The sequence below is a fragment of the Amblyraja radiata genome, chromosome 1 (genome assembly GCF_010909765.2).
Source record: "Amblyraja radiata isolate CabotCenter1 chromosome 1, sAmbRad1.1.pri, whole genome shotgun sequence".
Lineage (NCBI taxonomy): Eukaryota > Metazoa > Chordata > Chondrichthyes > Rajiformes > Rajidae > Amblyraja > Amblyraja radiata.
In genome coordinates this window covers 63,318,982-63,346,298 of record NC_045956.1, presented here as the reverse complement: position 1 = coordinate 63,346,298, position 27,317 = coordinate 63,318,982, and the positions used below count along the sequence as shown (strand labels likewise).

Genomic DNA, 27,317 nt, shown 5'->3' with positions numbered 1-27,317 from the left:
ACCACTCCCTTCGCAAATCTACCATTCGTACACAAACCACCCTCTGCCTAGGTATCCACAGAAGATGTAACCCCTATCCCCCTACTTCCTGCCTCGCCTCCATCCAGGGACACCAGCAGACCTTTTAAATGAGACAGATATTCAAGTCCACCTCCTCTAACTCATCTACAGCATCTGGTGTTTCCTGTGTTGGCCTCCTGTACATCGGCAAGACCAAGCATTGACTCTGTAACCGTTTCACCAAAGACTTGCGCTCGGTCCGCCAAGGCTTACTGAATCTCCTGGTTGCCATGCATTTTAACTCTCCTTCTCATTTCCATACTGACCTTTCCATCCTGGGCCTCTTCCATTGACCACGCCAACTGGAGGAACAGCTCATCAAATTCTGCTTGGGTAGTTGGGAATTGTTCAATGTTCGCTAACCTTCCACCCCTTTACTTCCCTACCTTCCCCTTTATGTACTTCACCTGGACTCCAATCTATTTATCTCCTTGCCCTCCCTCGCCTCTTACATTCCTTTCACTTGCTTCACAATTTGTAACTCTACAATCAGTCTGCCTCACACCCTCGGCTTTTATCATTTGGCCTTGTTCCAACCATGTGCCTATCACAAGCTCCCCTCGCCTGTTACCTGCCATGCTTTGTCCTGCCTCTCCTCTCTCCCAGCTTTCCTGCCCGTATCCATTACTTCCCATTTACTTCTCTTTTTGTACCCTAATTCAGTCATCTTCATATTTATAAAATTTCCTTTACAAACAAGAACGTGCATTTTGGTAGCTCTTTTAATTCAACAGAATTTTCCATTGGACTTAGTTTTTAGTTTTAGAGATAAAGCGCAGAAACAGACCCTTCGGCCCATCACATCTGCATCGATGAGCAATCCCTGCACACTAGCACTATCCTACACTCTAGGGACAATTTACAATTATACCTAGCCAATGAGCCTACAAACCTGTGGCTCTTTTGAGTGCAAGGGTGTGTGGAGTCCTACCAGAACCATTTTAGGAATTCTGTCACTTATATCTAGAATTATGGCTCCTTGTTTGTTTTCCTAAAGTAAAAAATACTTCTTTCATGAATAATCCTTGCAGAACTATACATTCAAGCAAATTATCCACCGTTTTTGTACAGTTGATATAATGGTGACAGGCTATCCTTAAAAAAATTCCACTGCAGCAAACAATCTATTTTTTTAAATTGGAGTCGATCCCAAAAAGATGCTGTCATAAGGATGAACACAAGAAGCCCAAGAATAACATTTGTTTTTTTAATGGTCACTGTCCAGCATCCTGTCATATTTACCACAATGCGGAACTCCCGCCCAGCCTTCAATAAAATAATGTCCTGAAAATATTGGCATCCTCCTAACCTCCTTACAATGACCTTTGTACTTTGCTTAGATTTGGAATCAAATATTCAAGATGTCAGCGCATATAAATTTCTGAAAAATCCCAATTAAAATTATATGTAATCAAACAGCGATCAATAATTTTATAAAGCAGCAAGTTTTTCTTTGTGATGTATTTTATTTTTGCTTCAGCATTTAGAGTTTCCTTTGTACATTTCTCTGTGATTTTCACTGAGTGGCTCAAGTAGAAATGTGCTCTGAAGGGGTTAAGAGTATGTTTTGTTCATTCGAGTCTAAAGATAGCAAGGTCAGTGATGAAGATGTAAGGGAGAACTGACGCTGTGCCACCCCCATCCCCCTAGGGTTAAGTATTACCTTAAGGTGGCAGCTAAATAAGTCAGCGTAACAAGAAACCTACATGGATGGATTCAGTACATAGTTTATGTGGCATAACAAAAGATTATTAATGGACAGACAAATCATGTAACCATTTTCAAAGGATGTTATTAAAGCTTTCATTAAAAGCAATCCAACATTTAGAAAATAACATTCATAATTTATATAGTTAAAACATAGGTTTTATCTAATTCTTAACAGGAAAGCAGTATATGTCAGAAACGGCAGTAATAATATTCAGCGTAAACACTAAAATAGGTGATCACGGTTAGCCACTATGTGGCTGCCAGCGAAATAAAAACAAACTGCATTTAAATTTGTTTTAACAACAAATACCTGGAGGAGAACAAATTGAGTCCCTGCAGCAAGAATGCATTCCTAAACATATACACCCAGCAACCCACTGCTGTGGAAAAATATAAAATAATAATCAAGCTTCAACCCAACTCTCCCCTCCCACCCCTATCAAGTCAATCATTGGTAGGCTCCTGCTGAATAATCTAAGATGCTGAATCTCAGGCCAGCAGTCACAGGAAAACGAAGGCAGTAATGGCAGCAATTTCAGCATTATTCCAGTTTTATAACCCCAGCTTGATGTGAGCAGCTCAGCAGCAAACATTCAAAACCATCAGTGATGCAGCAATGGAAATAGGTCGAGTGCACAAAGTGAAAGCCTCTACCCTCTACCACAAGCAGCATTGTTGTACCAGCAAATGTGGATTGTAGACAGCCACAGCACTGTGACAATATTCTTGTGTCAACACCACCTACCTGTTTACAGCACTAAGTGAAAGCATATGAAAAGGAGGGAAAATAGCACTGATGAAGGATGGGTGGCAGAACAATGACGACAGAAATATTTCACTCACGCACAGTCATTCACACATTTACATACACATAAACATACTTATGTTCACAGATGTATATATATATTCATATAAATACACTCATACACATAAATATTCAGACAGGTAAATGCACACCCTACACACACACACACAGACTCACACAAGTACACACTTACACATGTACACATTCACATGCGTACATACATTTACGCATATACATACACTCACACCTATGCATACACTCACATGTGTACATGCGCACACATGCATACTCACCCGTAAGTACATAGTCACACACATACAATCACAAAGAGAACAAAGAAGGGAAGAGATTGAACTTTTTTGTAGGCTTTCATCACAGTGAGGAATGTGGAAGAGTCACAGTGGTGGATGTTTATGTTGAAATGTATTTTGTGTGTCTTGTTGCTTTTTATTGGTATGACTGTATGGCAAATCAAATTCCTCGTATGTTGCAAAACATACTTGACAATTGACAATAGACAATAGGTGCAGGAGTAGGCCATTCGGCCCTTCGAGCCAGCACCGCCATTCAATGTGATCATGGCTGATCATCCCCAATCAGTACCCCGTTCCTGCCTTCTCCCCATATCCCTTGACTCCACTATCTTTAAGAGCCCTATCTAGCTCTCTCTTGAAAGGATCCAGAGAACTGGCCTACACCGCCCTCTGAGGCAGAGGAATCCACAGGCTCACAACTCTCTGTGTGAAGAAGTGTTTCCTCGTCTCCGTTCTAAATGGCTTACCCCTTATTCTTAAACTGTGGCCCCTGGTTCTGGACTCCCCCAACATCGGGAACATTTTTCCTGCCTCTAGCGTGTCCAAGCCCTTAATAATCTTATATGTTTCCATAAGATACCCTCTCATCCTTCTAAACTCCAGAGTATACAAGCCCAGCCACTCCATTTCTCTCAGCAGTCCCGCCATCCCGGAATTAACCTTGTAAACCTACGCTGCACTCCCTTAATAGCAAGAGTGTCCTTGGCTAATAAAGTATTATTATGATTATGCACGTGCATATACACACACAGAAACATGTATGTATGTGCACAGGCACCCATACAGACTCACCCATTCGCCTACGATTACACGCATACGTGCACACACTCGCGTGCATATATATGTACATATACTCACATATGTACATACATTCGCACACAAACATCCACTCACACACAAATACATACATACACAAACATATGCATACTCACATAAATGCATACATAACAACAATGTTGACAGACAGATTAAAAAGTGCTATTTTACTATTAATCATGTATTGAATTTATGGGTTCAACTGAACAGTTAGAAGAATGGATTTTTTTCTTGGAAAACTCAGAGCATCAACCCAAAAAACCCAGACACACTTTACTGACACTGAGGTACAAACATACCTACTTAGAATAAAACAAAAAAGTTAGCAGAAAATTAGTCAAAAACACGGTTAGTAACAGATATTGGCAATATCCAAGGCCTCATAATTTTATATGCAGCTTGATACCGTACCAAAGTACTAAGCTATATATTTTTAACAATCTAATTCAGCAATGTTTTCATTATTTCATGAGACTTTATCTCTCTTTCTCTTCACACAGATGCAACCTGACCGGGTGAGCACTTCCAGTATTTTCTGTTTTTATTTTAGATTTCTAGCATCTACAATTTATCTTTGATTTATGCACACATTCTGATGTAGGGTTGAAGCGCACACATTATAGAACCGATATCAGTAATTAACATGCTAACAATTCCAAGACACTGTGCATTGAACTTGAAAAATTATATGTTGTCGTGCCATCCAGAACATAATTTTCAATTAAGTTCACACTGATTTACATGTATCTTAAGTACGAAAGCCAAAACATAAAATTTGCAAAAGGTCAAACTAAATCTCCATCCATCCAAGAGTCCATCCATCTACAGGCCATCCATCCAAGAGTCCATACGTCACAATGTTATGTGCAATGAAATTCATTAGACAAGAGATTATTTTGCTGAGATATTTGAACGAGTAACAGTGAAAATATTAATTCTCCCACAAATCTTCGAGACCCAAAAGAACCAAACTGAAACTTACACCGACTCTCATTTATTCATTTATTTCATGCAGCATAGGCATGTACAGGTTTTTAAACGTTCCCTGGATGGTAAAAAAAGGTTGCTCAATTCACGTGGCTCCTAATTGGCAGGTAGAAATGCCACTTTCTTAGAAAGTGAACTAAATAACAATAACCGAAAACCTATTTTAAAATACTCATGAATAATAATCCTATCAATTATGAACAGACCGTTCGCAAATCAATGTTGTGGCTGAGCCGACGATGAGATTTTAAACTACATTTGTTCCAATAGCCACTATTCTGTACTTCCACTTCCACAGCACTGTCCAACTCCACCAGTTTACCTTCTGCTCAAACATTTATCCAAGGCATTATTATTTCTACTCTTATTTCTACTATTGCTCTCTTGTCAGGCCTTCCTTCTTTCAACCTGAATTAATTGTTGAGGCTTGTTCACCCACTGTTACAGAGTCATACAGTCGTAAGGCATGGAAACAGGCCCTTCGGCCCAACTTGCCCATGTCAACCAAGATGCCCCATCTACACTAGTCCCACCTGCCCATGTTTGGCCTCTATCCCTCTAAACCTTTCCTATCCCTGAACCTGTCCAAATGTCTTTTGAATGTTGTTACAGAACTTGCCTCAAATACCTCCTCCTGCAGCTCAATCCATATACCTGTGAGACGAAGTCGCTCCTCGGGTTCCTATTAAATCTTTCCCCTCTCACCTTAAACTTACGTCCCTGATACCCGATTCCTCCAACTCTGGGTAAAAGACTATGCATTTAGCCTATTACTCTCATGATTTTATAGACCATAAGATCATTTTCATGCTCCTGCGCTCCAAGGCCTAGCCTGCCCAACCTCTTCCTGTAGCTCAGACCCTTGAGTCTTGGCAACATCCTCGTTAATTTCTCTGCACTCTTTCCAGCTTAGCAATATAATTCCATAGTAGGGTGACCAAAACTGAACACAATACTCTAAATGAAGAAGAGGTCGATCAGCCATGACTGAATGGCAGAGCAGACTTGATGGACCAAATGGCATAATTCTGCTCCTATTACTTATAACCTTATGACTTCAGCAAGGCATTTGAGTTTAGTTTAGTTTAGAAATACAGTGCGGAAATAGGCCCTTTGGTCACCGAGTTTGTGCCAACCAACGATCCCCACATACTTATGTCCCTGTCCCACTTAGGAAACATGAACGGAAACCTCTGGAGACTTTGCGCCCCACCCAAGGTTTCCATGCGGTTCCCGGAGGTTCCCAGAGGTTTTTGTCAGTCTCCCTAATGGTCGATGCTAGTTGAAGGTGGTTGCCGGAGGTTGCAGGTGGTTGCCGGAGGTTGCAGGTAGTGGAAGGTAAGACCTTCCACTACCTGCAACCTCTGGCAACCACCTTCAACTAGCATCGCAACCGGCTTCGACTAAAAAATTACCGATTTTTAAAACGGGAACCGCACAGAAACCTTGGGTGGGGCGCAAAGTCTCGAGAGGTTTCCGTTCAGGTTTCCTAAGTGGGACAGGGGCATTACACTAACCTACACGCACTAGGGACAATTTACAATTATACCAAGCCGTTTAACCCACAAACCTGTACATCTTTGAAGTGTGGGAGAAAACCCACGCAGGTCACAAGGAGAACATACAAACTCCATACAGACAAGCACCCGTAGTCAGGATCGAACCTGAGTCTCTGGATCTGTTAGGCAGCAACTCTACTGCAGTGCCACCATGCCGCATTTGATAAGGTTCTGCATGGTCGGCTGCTCTGGAAGGTTAGATCCCATTGGATCCAGGGAGAGCAACTGGATTGAGAACTGTCTTCATGGAAGGATGCAGAGAGTGCCGGCGGAAGGTTGCTTCTCAGATTGAAGTCTTGCGACTAGTGGTGTGTCTCAGGGATCAGTGCTGGGCCCTTTGTGGTTTGTGGTTTTTATCAACGATTTGATTGAGAATGTACAAGGCTCGATTGTCATGTTTGCAGATGACCAGAAAGTGGGTTGGCATTGTAGATAGCGAAGATGGCTATCAAATATTGCCCTGGAAAATTATACTGCCAGTCCTGTCCCTCCCTTAGTCACCTGTAGCTATCCACACATTTAATTCATCCACCTTATCAGCCAACTCGCTCGCATTGAAATAAATGCAATATAATCCAACAGTCTTCCATCACTCCCTGCCATGCTTCCACCTATATTGTCTAGCAAACTTGCTTTCATCACTTTCCCTACGAACTTCCAGCCTCTCATCTGCTTGAGTCCTGCACTGGACCCCATCCCTTCTGCCAATCCAGTCGAAACCTTCCTGGGTGGCAATAACAAACCTGTCTGCCAGGATAGTGGTTCCCCTCCAGTTGAGATGCAAACCATCAATATTGTACAGACCAACTGCCCCAGAAGAGATCTTAACACCCCCTGCACCCACTCCTCAGCCACACATCTGCTCGGAGTTGCCACTCTGGATGCTAACTGCTTCTAGTTACTCAACTGAAACTGACCCTATTTTCTTCTAATAATTACAGGTATGAATGCCATGGGTTTTCCTCCCCAGCCTCCACTTCCTTAACTCGAGCAATAAATTCAAGTACAACACCATAACTACTGTAGCATAGTGGTCCTTGCAGCACAGAGTAAGAAGCAAACTACAGAGATTTTTCGACATGTTATTTTTAGTTCATTGCCATCCTATTAGGCTTTTGGGGAAAGAGACAAGAAGATTTCATTTTTGCAATATCTGCAAAGGAACCTTGGATGTTGGCATTTATAGATTCACCAGACCAAGTGGGTTGCGGGGGTGGTGGCCTGCGGCATCACACATACTAACCACCCCCCAAAACACAAAAGGGGAAGGGGGGGGGGGGAAAAGAGGGGGGTAGAGGGGGGGATAGGGGGTGACGGAGGGAGAGGTGGAAGGGGGGGGTGAAGAGAGGGGGCAGTGAACGAGGGGGATAAGAGGGGGAAAGGGGAGGGAAAGAGGGGGGGAAAGAGGGGGGGAGGGAAAGAGGGGGGGAGGGAAAGAGGGGGGGGAGGAAAAGAGTGAGGGAGGAAAAGAGGGGGGGAGGAAAAGAGGGGGGGAGGAAAAGAGGGGGGAGGAAAAGAGGGGGGGAGGAAAAGAGGGGGGGAGGAAAAGAGGGGGGGAGGAAAAGAGGGGGGGAGGAAAAGAGGGGGGAGGAAAAGAGGGGGGGAGGAAAAGAGGGGGGGAGGAAAAGAGGGGGGGAGGAAAAGAGGGGGAAGGAAAAGAGGGGGGAGGAAAAGAGGGGGGAGGAAAAGAGGGAGGGGAAGGAAAAGAGGGGGGGAAGGAAAAGAGGGGGGGAAGGAAAAGAGGGGGGGAAGGAAAAGAGGGGGGAAGGAAAAGAGGGGGGGAAGGAAAAGAGGGGGGGAAGGAAAAGAGGGGGGGAAGGAAAAGAGGGGGGGAAGGAAAAGAGGGGGGGAAGGAAAAGAGGGGGGGAAGGAAAAGAGGGGTGGGGGTTATCTGAGTCTTTCCAAATCAACAGCAATTTTTTTTAACGCTGTCAAAAATCTGTCAAAATCCGCGGAGTAAATAACCGCAAACTTTTAAAATTGTAAAGAAATTAGTGCCGGAAAAAAACCAGGAAGTAACAAACGTGGAAAAGCAACGTTAGAGATATATTTTAAAATTTTAAAAGCGCTGTCTTTGAAATTAAATGTTATCTTTAAGAATTTGTACGGTTAAGTGAGACACTGGAAAGTCTTTAAAGGACAAAAAATGCAACGTTTTTGAAGTTAAACCAAAAGAATGAAGTTCAATCAGACTCTTATCTTTAGAGACTTGGAAGTCAGCATTAAGCCTCATTCATGAAAGTAAGCAAGCCGGGAAGCTCGTGAGCGCTCGTGACCTCGGAAGCCCTCGGGAGCTGCAGTACAGAGCCCACTTGCTCATTCTTTCAGGGTCTTTTGAAGAACGGGGGGGGGGGGGGTTGGGGGGGAGGGGCCGAGGGGGGTGACGTCACTCGCTGCGCGTGGAACATAGCGCAGCAGGCCGCGAGGAGCACAGCCATTGTGACGTCATCAGCAAGACCATCTTGTTTATTTTCCAAGTTATGTCAAATTTTTGAACATTTTCATAACTGACTCGATAAATAATGCATGAAGTTTTGAGATAAGGCGATTTTTGACCTCATGGCGTAAATCTGTATCAGAATGTGTAACAATCTCACCATTCGCACATAGTCTTTCCGAGGAGCGAGAGACACACACACACACACACACGCAGTTTTGACAGCCGGACATCTTCCAAAATGTTAGCATAAAATCTTACTGATTTTATGAGGTCACAAAGGCTCAGGCCCACACATAAGAGCATGTTTTGTTAGCTTCTTGGCAGCAGACATACGGCATTTCACACAAACACAGAAATATCTCTTAGCAAATGTCTTTAAGCCTTCTATCAGTTTTTGCAGCATTTTGATCAAGCTTGTCAAAACAAACAGACTGAATCTACCTGTCTGAGCGCTCTCCAAGACGTCCTAATCCTCTGTACATCATATTGTCCAGATAGTGACTGCTGGGAAGAGAATCATCTCCAAGCTCTTTTAGGTCCTCTGGTCTAAGGTACTCTCCTCCATCACCTGTCATTGTGTCATCTCCTTTGGGGTCAAAATACAGTTGATCAATCAGCAGAATGGTTGAAGTTGTCATTGGATGCCAAAATAAAAAAAACACACAGCTGTAATCTACTCATTCACAGTAAAGCAGCATTGGAACAACAACTGCTTATTACTAAGACTTGAGGGAAATGTAGTAAGGACCTACTAGAGGCAATACATCACAACAGAACTTCCACAGCAATAAGCTAGACCTTGGATGACCATTTATTATTATCAAATGGTTGCCTAAAGTAAACATGTTAATGGCCATCTTCCCAAAATCCATTTCCTTGATTCTGCCTTTCAAAATTATTTACAGAATTTTATGTACGGATAAACGGAACTGAAAAATCAATTATGTAGTGTTGTAAACCAAAAGATAAATCGACAAAGTCCAGGATGCACAAATGGAAAATTGTGCTCTTCATGTTTAATTGCAAAAATGTCAATATACCCCAAGGCTTTTATGGTGTGCTTTGTTTAACAGAAGTGTTCGGTTATACTCTGCAATAACGTTCCAGGTGGAATATTGTTGGCACCTATTTCCCCTCTCCAGTCCAACAATGATTTGCAAACAGAAGTACTCAATCTGCAATTCATTATGTCAGAAATGTAGACACAAGAGACTGCAGATGTTGCAATCTTGAGTTAAAAACAAAGTGTGCAGGAACGCAACAGGTCAGGCAGCATCGGTGGAGGGGAATGGATAGATAACATTTTGAAGACCATAACATTATTTGTTCATTTAGAAACATAAAAAAATAGGTGCAGGAGTAGGCCATTTGTCCTTCGAGCCAGCACCCCCATTCAATATGGTCATCAATACCATGTTCCTGCATTTTTCCCATATCCCTTAATTCCTTCAGCTCTAAGAGCTAAATCTAACTCTCTATTGAATACATCCAGTGAATTGGCCTCTATTGCATTCTGTGGCAGCGAATTCCACAGACTCACAACTCTCTGGGTGAGGACGTTTTTCCTCATCTCAGTCCTAAATGGCCTAACCCTTATTCTTAAACTGTGACCCCTGGTTCTGGACTCCCACAACATCAGGAACATTTTTCCTGCATCAAGCCTGTCCAATCCTTTAAGAATTTTATATGTTTCTATAAGATCTCCTCTCATCCTTCTAAATTCCAGTGAATACAAACCCATTCTTTCATCATATGTCAGTCCCGCCATCCCGGGAATTAATCAGGCGAACCTACGCTGCACTCCCTCAATATCAATAATGTCCTTCCTCAAATTAGGAGACCAAAATTGCGCACAATACTCCAGGTGCGGTCTCACCAGGGCTCTGTACAACTGCAGTAGGATCTAAACTCCTAAACTTGCTCCTAGGACTTGCTCCTAAAATCAAATCATCTCACAGTGAAGGCCAACATGCCATTAGCTTTCTTCACTGCCTGCATGTTTACTTTCAGTGATTGATGTACAAGGACACCCAGGTCTCGTTGCACCTCCCTTTTCCTAATCTGACACGATCTAGATAACAATCTGCTTTTCTGTTCTTGCCACCAAAGTGGATAACCTCACATTTATCCACATTATACTGCATCTGCCATGCATCTGCCCACTCACCCAACCTATCCACTTCACCCTGCCGCCTCATAGCATCCTCATCGCAGCTCACACTGCCACTCAGCTTTGTGTCATCCGCAAACTTGGAGATGTCACATTTAATTCCCTCGTTTAAATCATTAATATATATTGTAAATAACTGGGGTCCCAGCACCGAGCCTTGAGGCACACCACTAGTCACTGCCTGCCATTCTGAAAAGGACCTGTTAATTCCTACTCTTTGCTTCCTGTCTGTCAACCAGTTCTCTATCCATGTCAATGTCCAATCACCAATACCATGTGCTTTAATTCTGCACACTAATCTCTTGTGTGGGACCTTGTCAAAGGCTTTTTGAAAGTCCAGATACACCACATCCACTGGCTCTCCTTTATCCATTCTACTTGTTACATCTTCAAAAAATTCCAGAAGACTAGTCAAGCATGATTACCCCTTCATAAATCCATGCTGACTTTGTATGATCCTGCACTGCTTTCCAAATGCGCTGCTATTACATCTTTAATAATCGACTCCAGCACCTTCCCCACTACCGATGTAAGGCTAATAATTGTGGTCTATAATTCCCTGCTTTCTCTCTCCCTCCTTTCTTAACAAGTGGAGTTACATTGGCTACCCTCCAGTCAACAGGAACTGATCCAGAGTTGAGAGAACATTGGAAAATGATCACCAATGCATCCACGGTTTCTAGAACCACCTCCTTGAGTACTATGGGATGCAGACCATCTGGCTCTAGGGATTTATCTGCCTTCAGTGCCAACAGTTTACCTAACACCATTTCTTGACTAATGTGGATTCCCTTCAGTTCCTCCCTCCCACTAGATCCTCGATCCCCTAGTATTTCTGGGAGATTGTTTGTGTCTTCCTTAGTGAAGACAGAACCAAAGTACTTGTTTAACTGCTCTGCCATTTCCTTGTTTCCCATTATAAATTCACCTGTCACTGATTGTTAGGGTGCTGCCTGACCTGTTAAGTTCCTCTTGCAATCTGCATTTATGTCAAAAATGGATCTTGCTCTAGCCTAGATGGACAACATCATATCTTTGTGCCCTACTGGAGAACTGGTCAAAGAATGCTCTGACAGCCTTTGACAGAAGGCAAATTTGGGGTCAGAAATGTTATTCTTCTGTCAATGTTGTCACTTGACTTGGAAAGCCTTGGAATGTCTCTGGTATTGTAAAAGTAATACAACTATTACAATTACAATAATTAATATATAAATAAGAGTAAAATAAAGTTAAAAGCCCAATAGTTGAAGCCAGCAAGCTTAAGTTGCCTTCCTCTTTGCCTCCTGAGCTGAAAGAGATCCAGCACTAAACGTGACCCAGCATTGGGTTGGTGTGGAGATCCCCCAGTGTAAAGCTGGGGATTCGTAGTTTAACAGGGCTCTGTCACTGATCTCCATGGCATATCCAGTGGCAAAACAAACAGATTAATCTCTCACCAATCTGTCAGTAAGGCTTGTTTGTAGTGAGTGAGTGTGAATTAGGGATTATTTGAATGGCTGAATGGTACAGCTAAAAACACAATAGATTGGTCGATTGAAAAATCTGCCGGTATGAAGCGCAATAATGTCAATTCTGATCATTGAAAGATATCGACTGTGGCTATAATTTTATGAACATTTACAATTAATAATGTTAATCAAAAAAACAGACATCTCTCACTGTAATCACATCTCTCACTGTAATCACACCCGAGGCCTTTGCTCAATGAGATTGTTAATTCCTTGTACAATGTGAACAGTGATTAGAAAGAACATAGCAGTTAATCAGACAGAGTTTTATTTTTCCTTGTGGAAATTGTTCAAACATTACTCAATACTCCCATCTCCATTAGACTGAGCAAATGTGGATGAAATAAACATGTTCAGATCTGCATTGGATTCAACTTGCAGTGCTTGTGTCTAAATCATTCTAGCTCCTTCATCATAAGGGTTTTTTGTTACTTCCAGCTTTGAACAAGTTCAGATACTTCTTGTTCAAAAGGTAACGAAGAATGTTTTTTCAATTAATTTATTTTGCCGATCTCTGTGCTCACCAGTTTGGGATTTGATTCCAAATACAAGCATCTTATTTTCTCAATAGTTTGTAAGACTTCAATTCAAAAAGGTTGAAGGTTGTCAGAGGCATTAGAGGGGCTCTCAACAGCCAACAGAGGATGAATTGTTCAGGTTTCTACTGACTGAGGGTACATATTTTAAGTAGGACAATCTCATTATAGTCATAGAATAAGAATAATACCGGCTCTACAGCTCTGGTTGAGCTGGTGCCTCACAGTGCCAGAGACATAGGTTCAATCGTCATCTTGAGTACTCTCTGTATGGAGTTTGCATGTTCTCCCTATGACCGCATGGGTTTCCTCCCAGTCCTCCCGTTTCCTCTCATATCCCAAAGATGTGTGGGTTTGTAGGTTAATTGACCTCTGTAAATTGCCTTAGCATCTAGGAAGTGGATTCAACAGTGGGATAACATAGAACTAGTGTGAACGTGTGATTTATGGTTGGAGACACAAAATGCTGGAGTAAGAGAAAACGCTTTATCAAATCTTTTGGGCCGTTATCTCGCGGCAAAATTTCTGGTTGGGTGTATAACAGTTTAACAGGCAGCATCTCTGGATAGAAGGAATGGGTGACATTTTGGGTCAAGACCCATCTTCAGACTGAGAGTCGGCGAGAGGGACACACAGAGAAAAAGGAGGGTAAGGTGTAAAAAGGAGACATCAAAAGAGATGTAGATCAAGGAAAATGTAGAATAGTTCATTGTTAGATGGGAGAAGGTGACAACGAAGCAAACAGAGATAAAATTTAATTGGGGACAGTCAGACTGGTGGAGAACTAGGAAGAGGAGGGATGGAGAGAGAGGGAAATCAAGGGTTACTTGAAGTTAGAGAAGTCAATATTCATACTGCTGGCGTGAAGGCTGCCCAAGCAAAGTATGAGGTGCTGTTCCTCGCTGGGCCTCACTGACAGTGGAGGAGGCCTAGGACAGAAAGGTCAGTGTGGGAATGGGAGGGAGAGTTAAACTGTTTAGAAACTGGGAGATCAGGTAGATTTAGTCGGACTGAGCGGAGGTATTCAGCAAAATGATCGCTGAGCCTGCGCTTGGTCTCGCCAATAAATAGAAGTCCACACCTGGAACAGTGGATACAGTAGATGAGGTTGGAAGAGGTGCAAGTGAACCTCTGCCTCACTTGAAAAAACTGTGGGGGTCCTTGGATGGGGCCAAGGGGGGGGGGGGGGGGGTACAAGGACAGGTGCTGCATCTCCTGCGGTTACTGGGGAAATTACCTGGGGAAGAGATGGTTTGGGTGGGAAGGGACGAATTAACGGGAGTTACGGAGGGAACCGTCTCTACAGAAAGCGGAAAGGGGTGGAGATGGGAAGATGTGGCTAGTGGTGGGATCCCGTTGGACGTGGTGAAAATGTTGGAGCATTATGTGCTGTACGTGGCGGCTGGTGGGGTGGAAGGCGAGTTCAAGGGGGACTCTGTCCATGTTGCGGCTGTGGGGAGGGGGCGCAAGAGCAGAGTGCGGGATATCAAGGAGACCCTAGTGAGGGCCTCATCTATGATGAGGAGGAGAACCCCCATTCCCTAAAGAATGAGGACATCTCAGATGTCCTGGTGTAGAACATCTCATCTTGGGCGCAGATGTGGCATAGATGGAGGAATTGGGAATAGGGGATAGAGTCTTTGCAGGAGGCAGGGTGGAAAGAAGTGTAGTCTATATAGATGTGGGAGTCAGTGGGTTTATAATAGTTGTGAGTCGATAGTCCATCTCCTGTGATGGAGACGGCGAGATCAAGAAATGATATGGAGATGTCAGAGATGGTCCAAGTGAATTTGGTGCAGGATCATGGACTCGGTGAGTCAAAGGGCTTGTTTCCATACTGCATCTCTAAACTAAACTAAACTAAACTTGTCCATGCCAATAAAGATTCTTCCCAAAGCTGGCCTTATTTACCCACCAGCCCATAACGCTCTTACTTTTCCTCAACATCAACATGTCTAAATTACTTTTAAACATTCTAATTCTCCTTTTTTTTACCGGCGGCTTGTTCCATACATCTACCCTTCTCTGTTAAAAAATATGCCCATGAGGTCCCTTGTAAATCTTTCCCCTCCCACCTTAAACCTATAGCCTCAATGTTTAGACTCCCCTACATTGGAAAATATACTGTGACCATCCACTTTATCTTCTCGTTATTTTTATAAACCTCTATTCTCCAGTTGCTGGAGATGGAAAGACGACACTTTCCACTCAGTGAAAGGTTATTCAGACTTCCTTGGAGATTGGGCAATTCTGATTGTACCTACAAGAGCTAAGATATCTGCGATTGATGTGTGGAGATAGACAATGCCGTGAGGTAAGCTACAAATGCACTTGTTGCCAGTTGGGCAATGCATAGCCAATTCCAATGCACATTTTTTAAGTTACTTTCTCCAGAGGGAGAGCAAATTTCTTGTGATCGTGTGACATTATCAGAAAATATTATCAGATGTAAATATTTAACGTTGGCATGCAAACGATAAGAAGGGACTGGTCATCTTTCAATTATCCTGTCCATTGGAAGATGTGTACTATTGTATTGTATTGTATTTTAATGACCACACAGCCAGGCTGGTGGAATTTGTTATCAGTACAGCTCGGTACAGGTTCCAACATTTCATCAAACATTAAACATATAACATAGATATACATACACAGACACATTACATAATACATAAGGGCCATGCTTATTCTTATTCCTCACCGTACAGAGTTTAAAATGTTAATTGCAGTGGGAATGAAACTGTTTTTGAAGCGGTTTGTTTTGGAGGCAATTGTCCTGTAACGCCTCCCAGAGGGCAGTAGCTGAAAGGCATAGTGTGCAGGGTGAGTGGGATCAGAGATAATCTTGCGGGCTCTGTGTAGTGTCCGTTTGTGGTAAAGTGATTCAAGGGATGGTAGGGGTAAGCCAATAATTTTGGATGCTCTGTTGATGATGCGCTGTAATTTCTTCCGGGAGAGTGAGTCGAGACTGCCAAACCAGACTGTGATGGATGAAGTGAGGATGCTTTCGATGATGGCTGTATAGAAGCGGAGCATGAGATGAGACCTTACTCTGAACTTCCTGAGCTGTCGGAGATGGAAAAGTCTTTGCTGGGCTTTTCCATAGATATGGTCTGCGTTTGTCCTCCATTTGAGGTTGTTGCTGATGTGGGTTCCAAGGAGTTTGAATGTGTCAGTGATGGAGATGGATTCACCTTTAATGAGCACAGGAGTTTTGGGGGATGGCTGGCGTCTTGGGTCGATGATGAGTTCTTTTGTTTTTGATGAGTTGAGTAAGAGATCATGGTCTGTGCACCAGGTCACTGCTTGGTTGACCTGTGCACGGTATTCAGTTTCTTGGTTGTTGGTGATGAATCCTATGATGGTTGAGTCGTCCGCGTACTTGTACAGGTTGACAGAGCTGTGGTGGGATGTGAGCTGGTTTGTGTAAAGGGAGAATAGCCAGGGTGAGAGAACACAACCTTGGGGTGTGCCTGTACTGAGGAACAGAGGGGAGGATGTGTTATTGTTGATCCTCACCCTCTGTTGCCTGTTCCAGAGAAAGCTGTGAATCCAGTGACAGATGCATGGGTCAATGTTCATGTCCAGTAATTTATTGAACAGTTTGGCCAGGTTTATTGTATTGAATGCAGAGCTGAAATCCATGAACAGGATGCGGGCATATGTGTTTGCGGACTCCAGGTGGTTCAGAATGTGATGAGTTGCTAAGTTGACGGTGTCCTCAACTGACCTGTTGGCTCTGTATGCAAATTGGTATGGGTCCATGAGTGGGGTGGTGACAGTTTTCAGGTGATTGAGTATGATGCGCTCAAATGATTTCATGACTGCCGATGTCAAGGCAATGGGTCTGCAGTCATTGAGGCAGGAGATGGTCTTGGTCTTGGGAACCGGGATGATAATGGATTATTTGAAGCAATTGGGTACTGAGCTTTGACAGAGGGAGGTGTTGAAGATGTTGGTAAAAACCCCAGCCAGTTCCGCAGCGCAGTGGTGGAGAACGGAGGGGCTGATGTTATCTGGGCCGGGGGCTTTATTCCTCTTAAGTCCCCTGAAGGTGCTCCTCACCTCCTCCTCGTAGATGGTGAAAGGGGGGGTCGGGAGGGGGTCGGGGGGAGATGGTGGTGGAGCCGGTGCCTGCTCAAACCTCCCATAGAAAAAGTTGAGTGTATCAGGAAGCTGATTGTCACCATCAAGTGTGGGGGTGGGTTTCTTTTTGTAGTTCGTCATGTTTTGGAGTTTTTTCCAGATGAAACGTGTGTCACTGGTAGTGATTTGTTCTTCTAGTTTAGTGGCATAGTTGGATTTGGCTCTTCTTATAGCAGATCTCAGTTTGTATTTGGCAGCCATATATTATTCTTTGTTTCCTGCCAGATGTGCTGAATTTTTCTCCTTTCGTAATTTTTTAATGTCCTTGTTAAACCACGGTTTATTATTATTGTAGTGTTTGACTTTTTTGAGTGGTATGCACAGGTCCACGCAGTAGTTGACGTATGACGTCACTGCAACGGTGACGTCGTGGAGGTCACCTGCAGCATGGAAAACATTCCAGTCTGTGCACGCGAAACGGCCCCGGAGTTTTTCGATGGCTTCAGGGGACCAGCACCGGACAAGTTTTGTTGGTGTCTTGGAGGATTTAGCTTTTTGCCTGTATTGTGGAATTAGCAGCAGCATTGCGTGGTCGGACCTGCCCAGCGGAGCCCTCGGAAATGCACGGTACGCCTCTTTGATGGTAGTGTAGCAGTGGTCCAGCGTGTTGGTCCCTCTGCTGGGGCAAGTTACCTGCTGATGGTAGCCGGGGAGCTCAGATGACAAATTGGTCTGGTTAAAGTCCCCAAGGATGATGACTGCTGTGTTCCGGGTGTGAATTTTCCACTGAGGAGACGTAGTTGGCTAACTCGGCTATGGTGGTGTTAGCGTTGGCCTCAGGTGGAATGTAAACACAGATCATAATTACTGATGCGAACTCCCGTGGGAGGAATGATGGTCTGCATTTGACAGTGAGGTATTCCAGGTGCGGGGAGCATACATGGGTGAGTTCTGTAGAATTTGTACACCAGTGTTCATTGATCATTATGCAAATGTTGGATAATCCACTATTGTCCACTTCCACCACTGGGGAAACTTAATATTAACACATACTGTAAATGTAACTTGGATTTATAAGTGTATTTGCGCTGCATATTAAAGAATACTATTACAATTCACTCACTGCTAATAAGAAGCTTTAAGTTCTTACTGCAGTGCTAAACTGAACACTGGGTGCTGCATTACCAAAAGCATTATCACTTTTAGGCCATCTATAAGACGTAATCAAACTTCATTGAACATTGTTCTGTCAGCAATGATGAAGCATAAAATAGCTGAGGCAACTATCATAAGACACTGATGAAAGCAAATTAAGCAACAAAAAATGCAACCTACTGTACAGATGGAATAATTTCTGGGAAGATTGTGAATAAAAGTGTTCTGTTAATTAACAGATAAAAGAGGAAAATAGAATTAGATTTAATCATTCAGAACTTTATGTATTAGTCTGGATAGTTACAACACATGAGCACACTTACGACTAAGTGGCATATTTAACATAAAATATCCCAAGGAGCTCAACTGTAAATTATTTTGCTCAGGCACACATTCGGACAAACTATTTCCTGAAAGCAAATCGTTAATGGAAATGACTTAACAGAAAGAAGTTGTAGAAATGGTGGAAGTGGAATTAACGATTGTCGCAAATGATACACAAATATGTCATTATTATCATGGTGCGACATTAAGCAGCCTCTGACTACGTGCCCCTCAATACCCGATGCTACTTCTTTCAAAAAATAAATCAGAATTTATGAATTCAAAATGTAATTCTCCACTGGGATACGTTTACTGTCCCATCTGTTCCTTGTTGACTTTTATTCAGGATGACATGTTTAAATTATGGGCTTAAGATTGGTTTTGAAAATTGCCTCATGTTATCTAATCAAAATAATTTACTGTTTATTACAGAGATACAAGAGAGTGCAGATGTTGGAATCTTGAGCAAAATAAAGAGTGCTGAAGGAATGCAGCAGGCCAAGCAGCATCAATGGAGAGAGTAGACAGACAATGCGTTGGGTTGGAACCCTTCTTCAAACTAAAGAAACTGAGCAGTTAGTTTTAAGGTCATCATTAAATGTAACATACATTTTGTAATGTAAAATTCATTTTTATACAGGATGGAGATTCTCCACTTGAAAATATTAAGCTGATTATCATTGGGATAACAATAATTCCTTCTTAGGATATGACAACCATTAACTCATAGTAGACTTTAGAGATCCTACATGGAAACAGGCCCTTAGGTCCACCGAGTCCGTGCCAACCAGGGATCACCCCTTACACTAACAGTATCCTACACACTAGGGACAATTCACAATTTTACCAAAGCCAATTAAGCTACATAGCTGTACGTTTTTAGAGTGTGGGAGGAAACCACAGCACCCGGAGAAAACCATGGTAGGCTGATCAAGAAGATTAAGTTTATTGAGATACATAATGACTGTCGTATGGTTTTATAGCTGGCTTACTGATCAAAGACCTAAGGTTGTGATGGGATGATGTTAGAGATGATGGAAATGTCAGCAGCTAATTTGTTGGACGCTGTGTGAAAAGATGCCCCTCAGGTTCCTATTAGATTTTTCCCCTCTCACCTTAAACCTATGTCCTCTGGTTCTTGATTCGCCTATTCTGAGTAAAAAAAACTGTGCATTCACCATCTCTATTCCCCTCATGATTTTATGCACTTCTATAAGTTCACCCCTCATCCTCCTGCACGCCATGGAATATAGTCTTGTTCAATATAACTTTTTACTTAAATTCTAAGTTAAAACTGATTTAATGGTTTAGTACTTTTTAAAAGAATATCACACATTAAAGAACGAGGAAGACAATTTTAGCATGGTAACAATTCACATCATTGATATTATTGCAAACAAGAATGCATTTCTCACCTTCCTCATCTGACACATCCAGGATCTCAGTCATTGTCTCAGGGACATTCAGCTTATGTTTTTCAGTTACAGTCTGTTGCAAGCAAATACAGGAATATGTTAACAGCTCGTATTGAACCACTGGATGGCAGCATAATTAGCGAGCCACTGCTGTCACTACTGTTCTTTGGATTTCCTTTGACACTTCTATCCTTTGCAACGTGTAGCCGAATACATTTATATCAATGAGACGCCATGACATAAATCAGGGAATACACATTTTCATTCACATATTTGGGGGAAAACTGTTTATTGACTTTCTTCATATTTTTAATTTGGCTCACAAATTTCTGTAGTATACAGAACAGTGAAGACATGATTTTCATGGCATTAAGGATGCCTTTCCCTTGGGATTACTTTCCCTTGAGCCCGCTCCTCTGATTACATAAAACCTGTTTGGGGAAGATGGAAGTTGGCCCCAAATAGGATCCATATAAACCCAAAATCTACCTTAGACTCAGGCAGTCCATGCTATGCTCTGATATAGTCTCATATTTTCAGGGTCCGTATGGTCACCACAAAATTCATTGGTGCTTCACAAGGTTAAAGGAAAATATAAATGAATTAGCTGGTGATCAATAGCAGCATTCAGTGTAAATCTGACACCATCACAACATGGTGTCATTAACTGGTGTTGAAAATGGGAGAATATAAATAGGCCACGAAAAAGACAAAGCTATTCATTTCGCATTATGAAGGTCCTTATGGTAACCTTAATTTCTGATAAAAGATATTGCAAAGGGTTATATTAACTGACAGTTGAGGTTTCATATTGATTATTTAAACTATTGATTTACTCTATATAATTGATGAGTCACTTACATTTATGTTTTATTTTAAAGTGCATACGAATCTATTGTTCCTACCATCAGGCAGACTTACATCAGTGGCAGGAATATTATTGGAGCAAACTTAAAGGGAAAGGATTTATGTACATTTAGAAATGCAGGGATTGATTAGGAATAGTCATCTTGGCTTTGTACAGGGGAAATTCTGCCTCACTAATTGAATAGAATCATTGAGGAGGTGACCAAGGAGACTGATGAAGGCAGCAGGGCAATTGATATTGTTGATTTGGACTTTCGTAAAGGGCCTGTCCCACCAGCATGCGATAGCATGCGTTTAGCGCGACCAAACATTGTCGCTTGAGGCATACGGCCTCGCGGGGCTGGTCCTACTTCGATTGGCGGAGGCGTATGGAGTTGTGTGGGGCTGGTCCCGACATCGCGCAGGGCTCCAAAAATCTTGTACTGTCCGAAAATCCCGCGCGACAACGGCCTGTCGGCCCGCAGCCGCATTGAGGGCGTACGCAGCGCCTCGACGGGCGTATGCAGCGCCTCGACGGGCGTATGCAGCGTCTCGACGTCGTACGCAGCGTCTCGACGTCGTACGCAGCGTCTCGACGCCGTACGATGCGTCTTGACGGCGTATGCCTAGCGCGTGGCATTGCGTGATGACGTCACCGCCCGACGCCGTGCGACGTTTAAATTCAGTCGGCCCACCTCCTGCCCAGCTGATTGGTGAGTATGATGTCGGGACCAGCCCTGCACAACTCCATACGCCTCCGCGGTTCGAATTGGGATCGGCCCCGCGAGGCCGTACGCCTCATGCCACCATGTTTGGTCGCGCTAGACACATGCAATCGCATGCTGGTGGGACAGGCCCTTTAGACACGTGACAAGGTCCCACATGATAGGCTGGAACAGAAGGTTAAGGCACACTAAGGCGAGCTGGCTAATTGAACTGAATATATGTTTGGTGACAGGAGGCAGAGGGGGGTAGTGGAAGGATGTTTTTCTAATTGGCAGTCTGTGGCCAATGTTGTACCACAGGGAACAGTGTTCAGACCTTTGCTGTTGGTTATAGATATTAACAACTTGGATGTACGAGCTATGATTAAGTTTGTTAATGGCACAACAATTGGTGGTGTCATGATTGCGAAGAAGTTTGTCTGGGGCTACACCAATATATTCACCAGATGGAAATTTGATCAGAGAAATTTTAAGCAGGTAATTTGGGAAGTCAAATAGGGGAATGCACATACTATACTCTGTATGCTACTAAAGAATGCATTTAATTGGAGACCAAGATGTCCAAGACTACTTTTCCGACAGTGGTAAGACAGGTGAAGGCAGCATATAGCATACTTGCGTTCATAGGTTAGGGAAGAGACTCCAGTGTAAAGAAGGGTCTCGACCCGAAACGTCACCCATTCCTTCTATCCAGAGATGCTGCCTGTCCCGCTGAGTTACTCCAGCATTTTGAGCCTATCTCCCAACTTCTATATTCAATACCCAGACTAATGAAAGCCAATGTGCCAACAGCCTTCTTGACCACCCTCTCTACCTGTGACACCACTTTCAAGGAACTATGTACCTGCACCCCTAGATCCCTCAGCTCTACAACACTCCTCCAAAACCCTGCCATTCACTGTGTAGGTCCTGACTAGATTAGACTCCCCAAACTGCAACACCTCACATTTCTCTGTAAAAAACTCCATCAGCCATTCCCCATGTCTGTCTTTCCAACCAATTCTCTCTCTGGTTAACCTTTTTCCCTTAATGTGTGTAAAGTCTCTTGGGATTATCCTTAATATTAACTGCCAGAGCTATATCCTGTCCCCTTTTTGCCCTCTTGATTTCCTTTTTTAGCATGCTTGTAGCGAACCTGCTTGCCAGGATATTTATTCCCCTTTAGTTAAGATGTAACCTATTCCTCTTGTCCAGGTTACCTCTGCCCCACAAAAGCTCTCAATGGTCCAGAAATCTGGATCCCTGTCCCCTGCACCGACTCGTCAGCCACACATTCATCTGGCCTATCTGCCTGTTCCCACCCTCACTTGCATGTGGCACTGCAAGTAATCCATATATCACTACCCTGGAGGTCCTGCTTTTTAACCTTTTACCTATCTCCCTATGCTCATTTAGCAGTACCTCATTCCTTTTCCTACCTATGTTATTTGTGTCAACTTGCACAATGACTTCGTGCTGCTCGCCCTCCCCCTTGTGAATGTCATGCAGCTGCTCTGAGACATCCAGTACCTTGGCACCAGGGAGGAGACACATCATCATTTTGAGACAGTCTCAATTACAGGAATGTTTGCAAAAATTGTACACATTTTGTTTCTAATCAGACTGGAATAGCATCGGGGCTTCAATTCATTGCTCTTGCCCCATTAAACGTAAATAATATCTTTGTATTCTTCATCTCTCTTTCCTCAATATATTTTTAAACGAGACCTCTGTTGCAGTCAAGATAATGTTTTGATTTATTAATGGCAGATACATCATGCAATATATAATCCTCCATCAAATCCCTCCAATAGAACTCTGATTTCCCACTTATGCTGCTGGTTGAATCTCACCAGAAATATCATATCTCTTAAGTATGTATTTAAATTAATGTTTTGGTTAAATGGTTTAATATCTAAACTTCGTATGATGGGACACAGGCTTATAACATTAGTTTACAATCAATTATGTCGAGAATTCTGCAAAATATGCATCAAATTTATTCAAAAAATGCAACGAGAGACTCTGATGCACTCATGAGATATTGTTACTGTGGATGTACTCACAGTTGTAGTGGTAGTGACCTCTTCAGTGACAACCTTCAGAGTATCAACCACAGAGATGTATCCAAGGCGTCTTGCAATTGCCAAGGCAGTGTTGCCGTTCTGCAAGGATAGACAGTTATGTACAATTTTCACCAAATTTCTACGTGAGCTGACGATTTGATGATTTTAAACATCTAAACTTTAATTTAATTTCATCCATTTGACTGGTTCAGGTTCGATCCCTGCTTTCAGCAACACTTCCGATTGTTCAGTTAACTTGAGGGGTGATTATGAGTAACAGTTGAATGACACAGAAACCATTTGTGTCATCCTTTTATTAGAAAAGCTAATCCAATACGGTAATGAAAAATAGATGATGCAAGATTTTTTTTAAACACAGCTTGCTCTGAAATCTAAAAACAATGCTAAAATCAATAGATTGTGACCTCTTGGGAAGACAACAACAATCACTATTAGCATCAATGATGCTTACTGAGGCAAGTGCCTTTTGTGCAGACAGAATGTCCAGTATCACTTCCAAGCAAATAGATACTTACTGCAGTAATGGCATTGGCTCTGGCTCCATGTTGAAGGAGGACATTGATGATGTGAGTGTGGCCCTGCTGTGCTGCCTGGTGCAAAGGTGTGTATCCATTCTGAAAATGCAGTCAGATTCATTCAGGAACAGTCGGAATGAAGGAAAACCAAATGACATTAATGAGAAATATTAGCAAAACATTGGCGACACGTTGCTAGAATAAAATGAGAAACTCCTCTCCATATTGAAACTGAAACCAGTTTGATCCATGAAACAAATTTAGAAACAATAGCACATTACAATTATTCTCAGGGCCTAGATGTTGCACATAAGCCATCTTACATTGCACATTAATATTTGCCCTTAAAGTGGTGAAGAACCAGCATCCTATACTGCATGGTTGAATAGTTATAACTGAGGAGTTACAACTGGTCTCCCTGTAACCGTATGTGTTCCTCCAGGTACTCAGGTTTCACCTCATATCCCCAAATGTATGGGTCGGTAAACTAATTAGCCACAGTATATTGCCCCTAGTGCATAGGTAAATGGAAGGATCCTGGGGTAGCTGATAGGAATGTGAGGAAAATAAAATAATATTTCGATAAGATTAATACAAATGTTGTTTCTGACTTGGTGGGCTGTAAGGATCTGTTTCCAAGTTGTATCTTTCTGTAACTCTAACCAATGCTAAATAAGCTGCATAGACTTACTCATAGAAACAGACCATTAAGTCTGATGAGAAACAGACTTATTCATAGTGGCAGAGAAACAGACCATTAAGTCCAAATAATGTGCACTGGAGTTATATGTATACACCACATGCAAGTTCTCCCATTCCATATGCTCATCACATATGGTTTTGGTTTGAAAACATACGTTGTTTACCTAAAAAAAGAATTTTCCTATGTTTATTTGAGAGCAGGAATTTTCCATTTTTATAGTGGATTTATCAGTAACTATCTTATATTAATGGGCCATAGTCCTATTGATTAACCCACAGTCTGGCCATTTTATATCTTCACCATGATAGATGGAAAATACTCTAACTTGTTTTCCCCCCCCCCAATAGTTTTTCTGGTGCCAACCTTGGGACTTTCTCGAGTCCAATAAAGTGCCACTGTTTTGAATTTTCTTAAATCTTTTTGTCCTTTTTCTACTATGGAAACCATTCGAAACATGATGTTGTTGAGTTGATTTTAAAAATACTTGTGCTTCTCCTGTTCTCCGCAGCAATTAGCTGAGCCATATCTAGCAGTGTCATGTTAATGTCCTGATTTATGATCAGTTTCACTGAGAAGACAACTATCACGTCCTTGGAAATGAAGAAACACATCAGCCTAAGTTTGTGATCCTGATTGTTTAATAACAGATTTGCCAGACGTGTACAGGTGAGGAGAGGGTCAATCTCAGCTGCAATATTCTCAAGGTTGCAGAATAACCAACATCCCTAGAGAATTATTTTTAAGCAAAGTGTCATAAATCTTTTGGAAAAATTGAGGTAAAGTAAGCAAACAGAAAATCGCAGGAATAGACACATGTTCAAGACCAAGCTCAGATGGGGATTGGCAAGAGGCAATGTGATAGGTTGGAGATAAAGTGTATACACATTCATGATTGACCTCTTCCATCCAGCACAGACAAGTCTATAGAGACCAGCTGAGTTTGCACCGCCCATGCTAATAAAGCTGTCTGCGCTAGACTTTAAAGCGATCTTGCTACTTGGTACAATATCAAGCAATTGTGGCTGCAGTATATTCAGCATAGTGTGCATTAGAGCACTTTAACTGGTCTTCCTAGTCCTTTAAATTGACCATTAAAATAGTGAATTAATTTAAATTATATTCATGTTATACTCTAACTTGTGCACCATCCTGACTTGCACATACTCTATTTCTTCACTGCTTCTGCTTCAAATCCTTGAAACTGAGAGGGGCATCTTCACAATTGTCATCAAGGAAAATAATGTCTGGGTCAACTAAGGATGAACAATGTAATAAGAAAAATATTAAAATGCCTTGCCCCGTTCCCATATACTGAAAATAAATTGTAAAATATCCTCTACTTTTTTATTTACCTTGGTTTTGGAATTGACATTGGAACCATGTTGCAGGAGAAAATTCACCATCTTGATGTTTCCATAGTGACACGCCACAATCAGTGGAGTATAGCCCACCTGAAGGAAAGAACATTATTGGAGAGCATAGACCAATAATATGATTGCAGGAAACCTGAACAACAAGTAGTACTAATGTTAGTGTCTCCAGGGCACTTAGTGTCAAAGTGCATGAGGTCAAAGTGCATGAGGGGAGAATAATTAATCAAAAGATGTTCAATAAACTCTAAATTACTCATTTTAATTTGGTTTTGAAGCAACATTGGAATCATTCAATTGACATTGGACTATGATAAAACTTGAGCAAATTTTGCTTGCATTTTACCCTCTGAAAATACTTGATATAAAGTTTCATAAGTTTACCTAGTTTATGAATAACTGTGAAATGTAAAATATAATAATAATAAAATAACATTATATTTAACAAAAATATACCTTGGTCTGTGCGTCAAGATTTGCACCTTGTTTTACAAGGATTTCTGCAACATTAACCCTGTCTTCCTGAGCTGCCATGTGCAATGCCGACAGTCCGCTCTAAATACAGCCATAGGAGAGAAATGATTTACAAACTGGTTATTTGTAAAACACAAAAACATCCATCTTAATTAAACTGAGTTTTATTATTTTTTTTGGGGTGGCTTTTGTTACTCTGATCTATTAGTAGATCCAATATTGTTAGCATGATGCTCCAAATCTTTTATCATTGGAGCAATCAACAAAACCAATGTTACTTACTCTTCCAGAACTATTGAATATATTCCCTTCTGCTTCTGCTTGGTAGGAATCCCAATCCTACAGTCTAACACACTGTAGGCATTGTGGAAACAAAGAACTGCAGATGTTGGTTTATATAAAAAAGACACAAAGTTCCAAAGTAACTCAGCTGGTCAGGCAGTTCTCTGGAGAACATGTGTGACATTTCAGGTCAGGACCCTTACTTAGATTGATAGTTGGGGAGGGAAGGAAAGCTGGAAGAAAGGAAGGGCAAGACAATGTCTGGTAAGTAATAGGTGGATATAGGTGAGGAGGGGTGGGGGTGACAGGCAGATGGTTGGATTTATTTTTTTACATTCTACTTTTTGTGCCATGGCCTATATTAAAATTCCAATTCAGCAGCATAAATTGAGTAGAAATTCAAGCTGGACTTCATAGGTAAATTAGTGTTATTGAATCTGCTGTCCGTTAT

At 42.1% G+C, this 27,317-nt stretch overlaps 1 protein-coding gene across 39 annotated transcripts in view; it reads right to left on the bottom strand.

Moving 5' to 3' along the window:
- The window catches only part of ank2 (ankyrin 2), a 524,159-nt gene that overhangs the window by 124,616 nt on the left and 372,226 nt on the right, over positions 1 to 27,317 (bottom strand). For 26 of the 39 annotated variants that reach the window (XM_033023003.1, XM_033022993.1, XM_033023145.1 and 23 more), the window contains 7 exons: positions 26,567 to 26,665; positions 26,093 to 26,191; positions 24,038 to 24,136; positions 23,502 to 23,600; positions 19,886 to 19,958; positions 9,133 to 9,277; positions 2,516 to 2,527 (listed from right to left, as the gene is read on the bottom strand). In XM_033023003.1, the coding sequence (XP_032878894.1) occupies positions 2,516 to 2,527; positions 9,133 to 9,277; positions 19,886 to 19,958; positions 23,502 to 23,600; positions 24,038 to 24,136; positions 26,093 to 26,191; positions 26,567 to 26,665 (626 nt within the window). The remainder of the gene's footprint in view (positions 1 to 2,515; positions 2,528 to 9,132; positions 9,278 to 19,885; positions 19,959 to 23,501; positions 23,601 to 24,037; positions 24,137 to 26,092; positions 26,192 to 26,566; positions 26,666 to 27,317) is intronic. The other 13 variants (XM_033022983.1, XM_033023088.1, XM_033023136.1 and 10 more) reach the window with 1 other exon arrangement.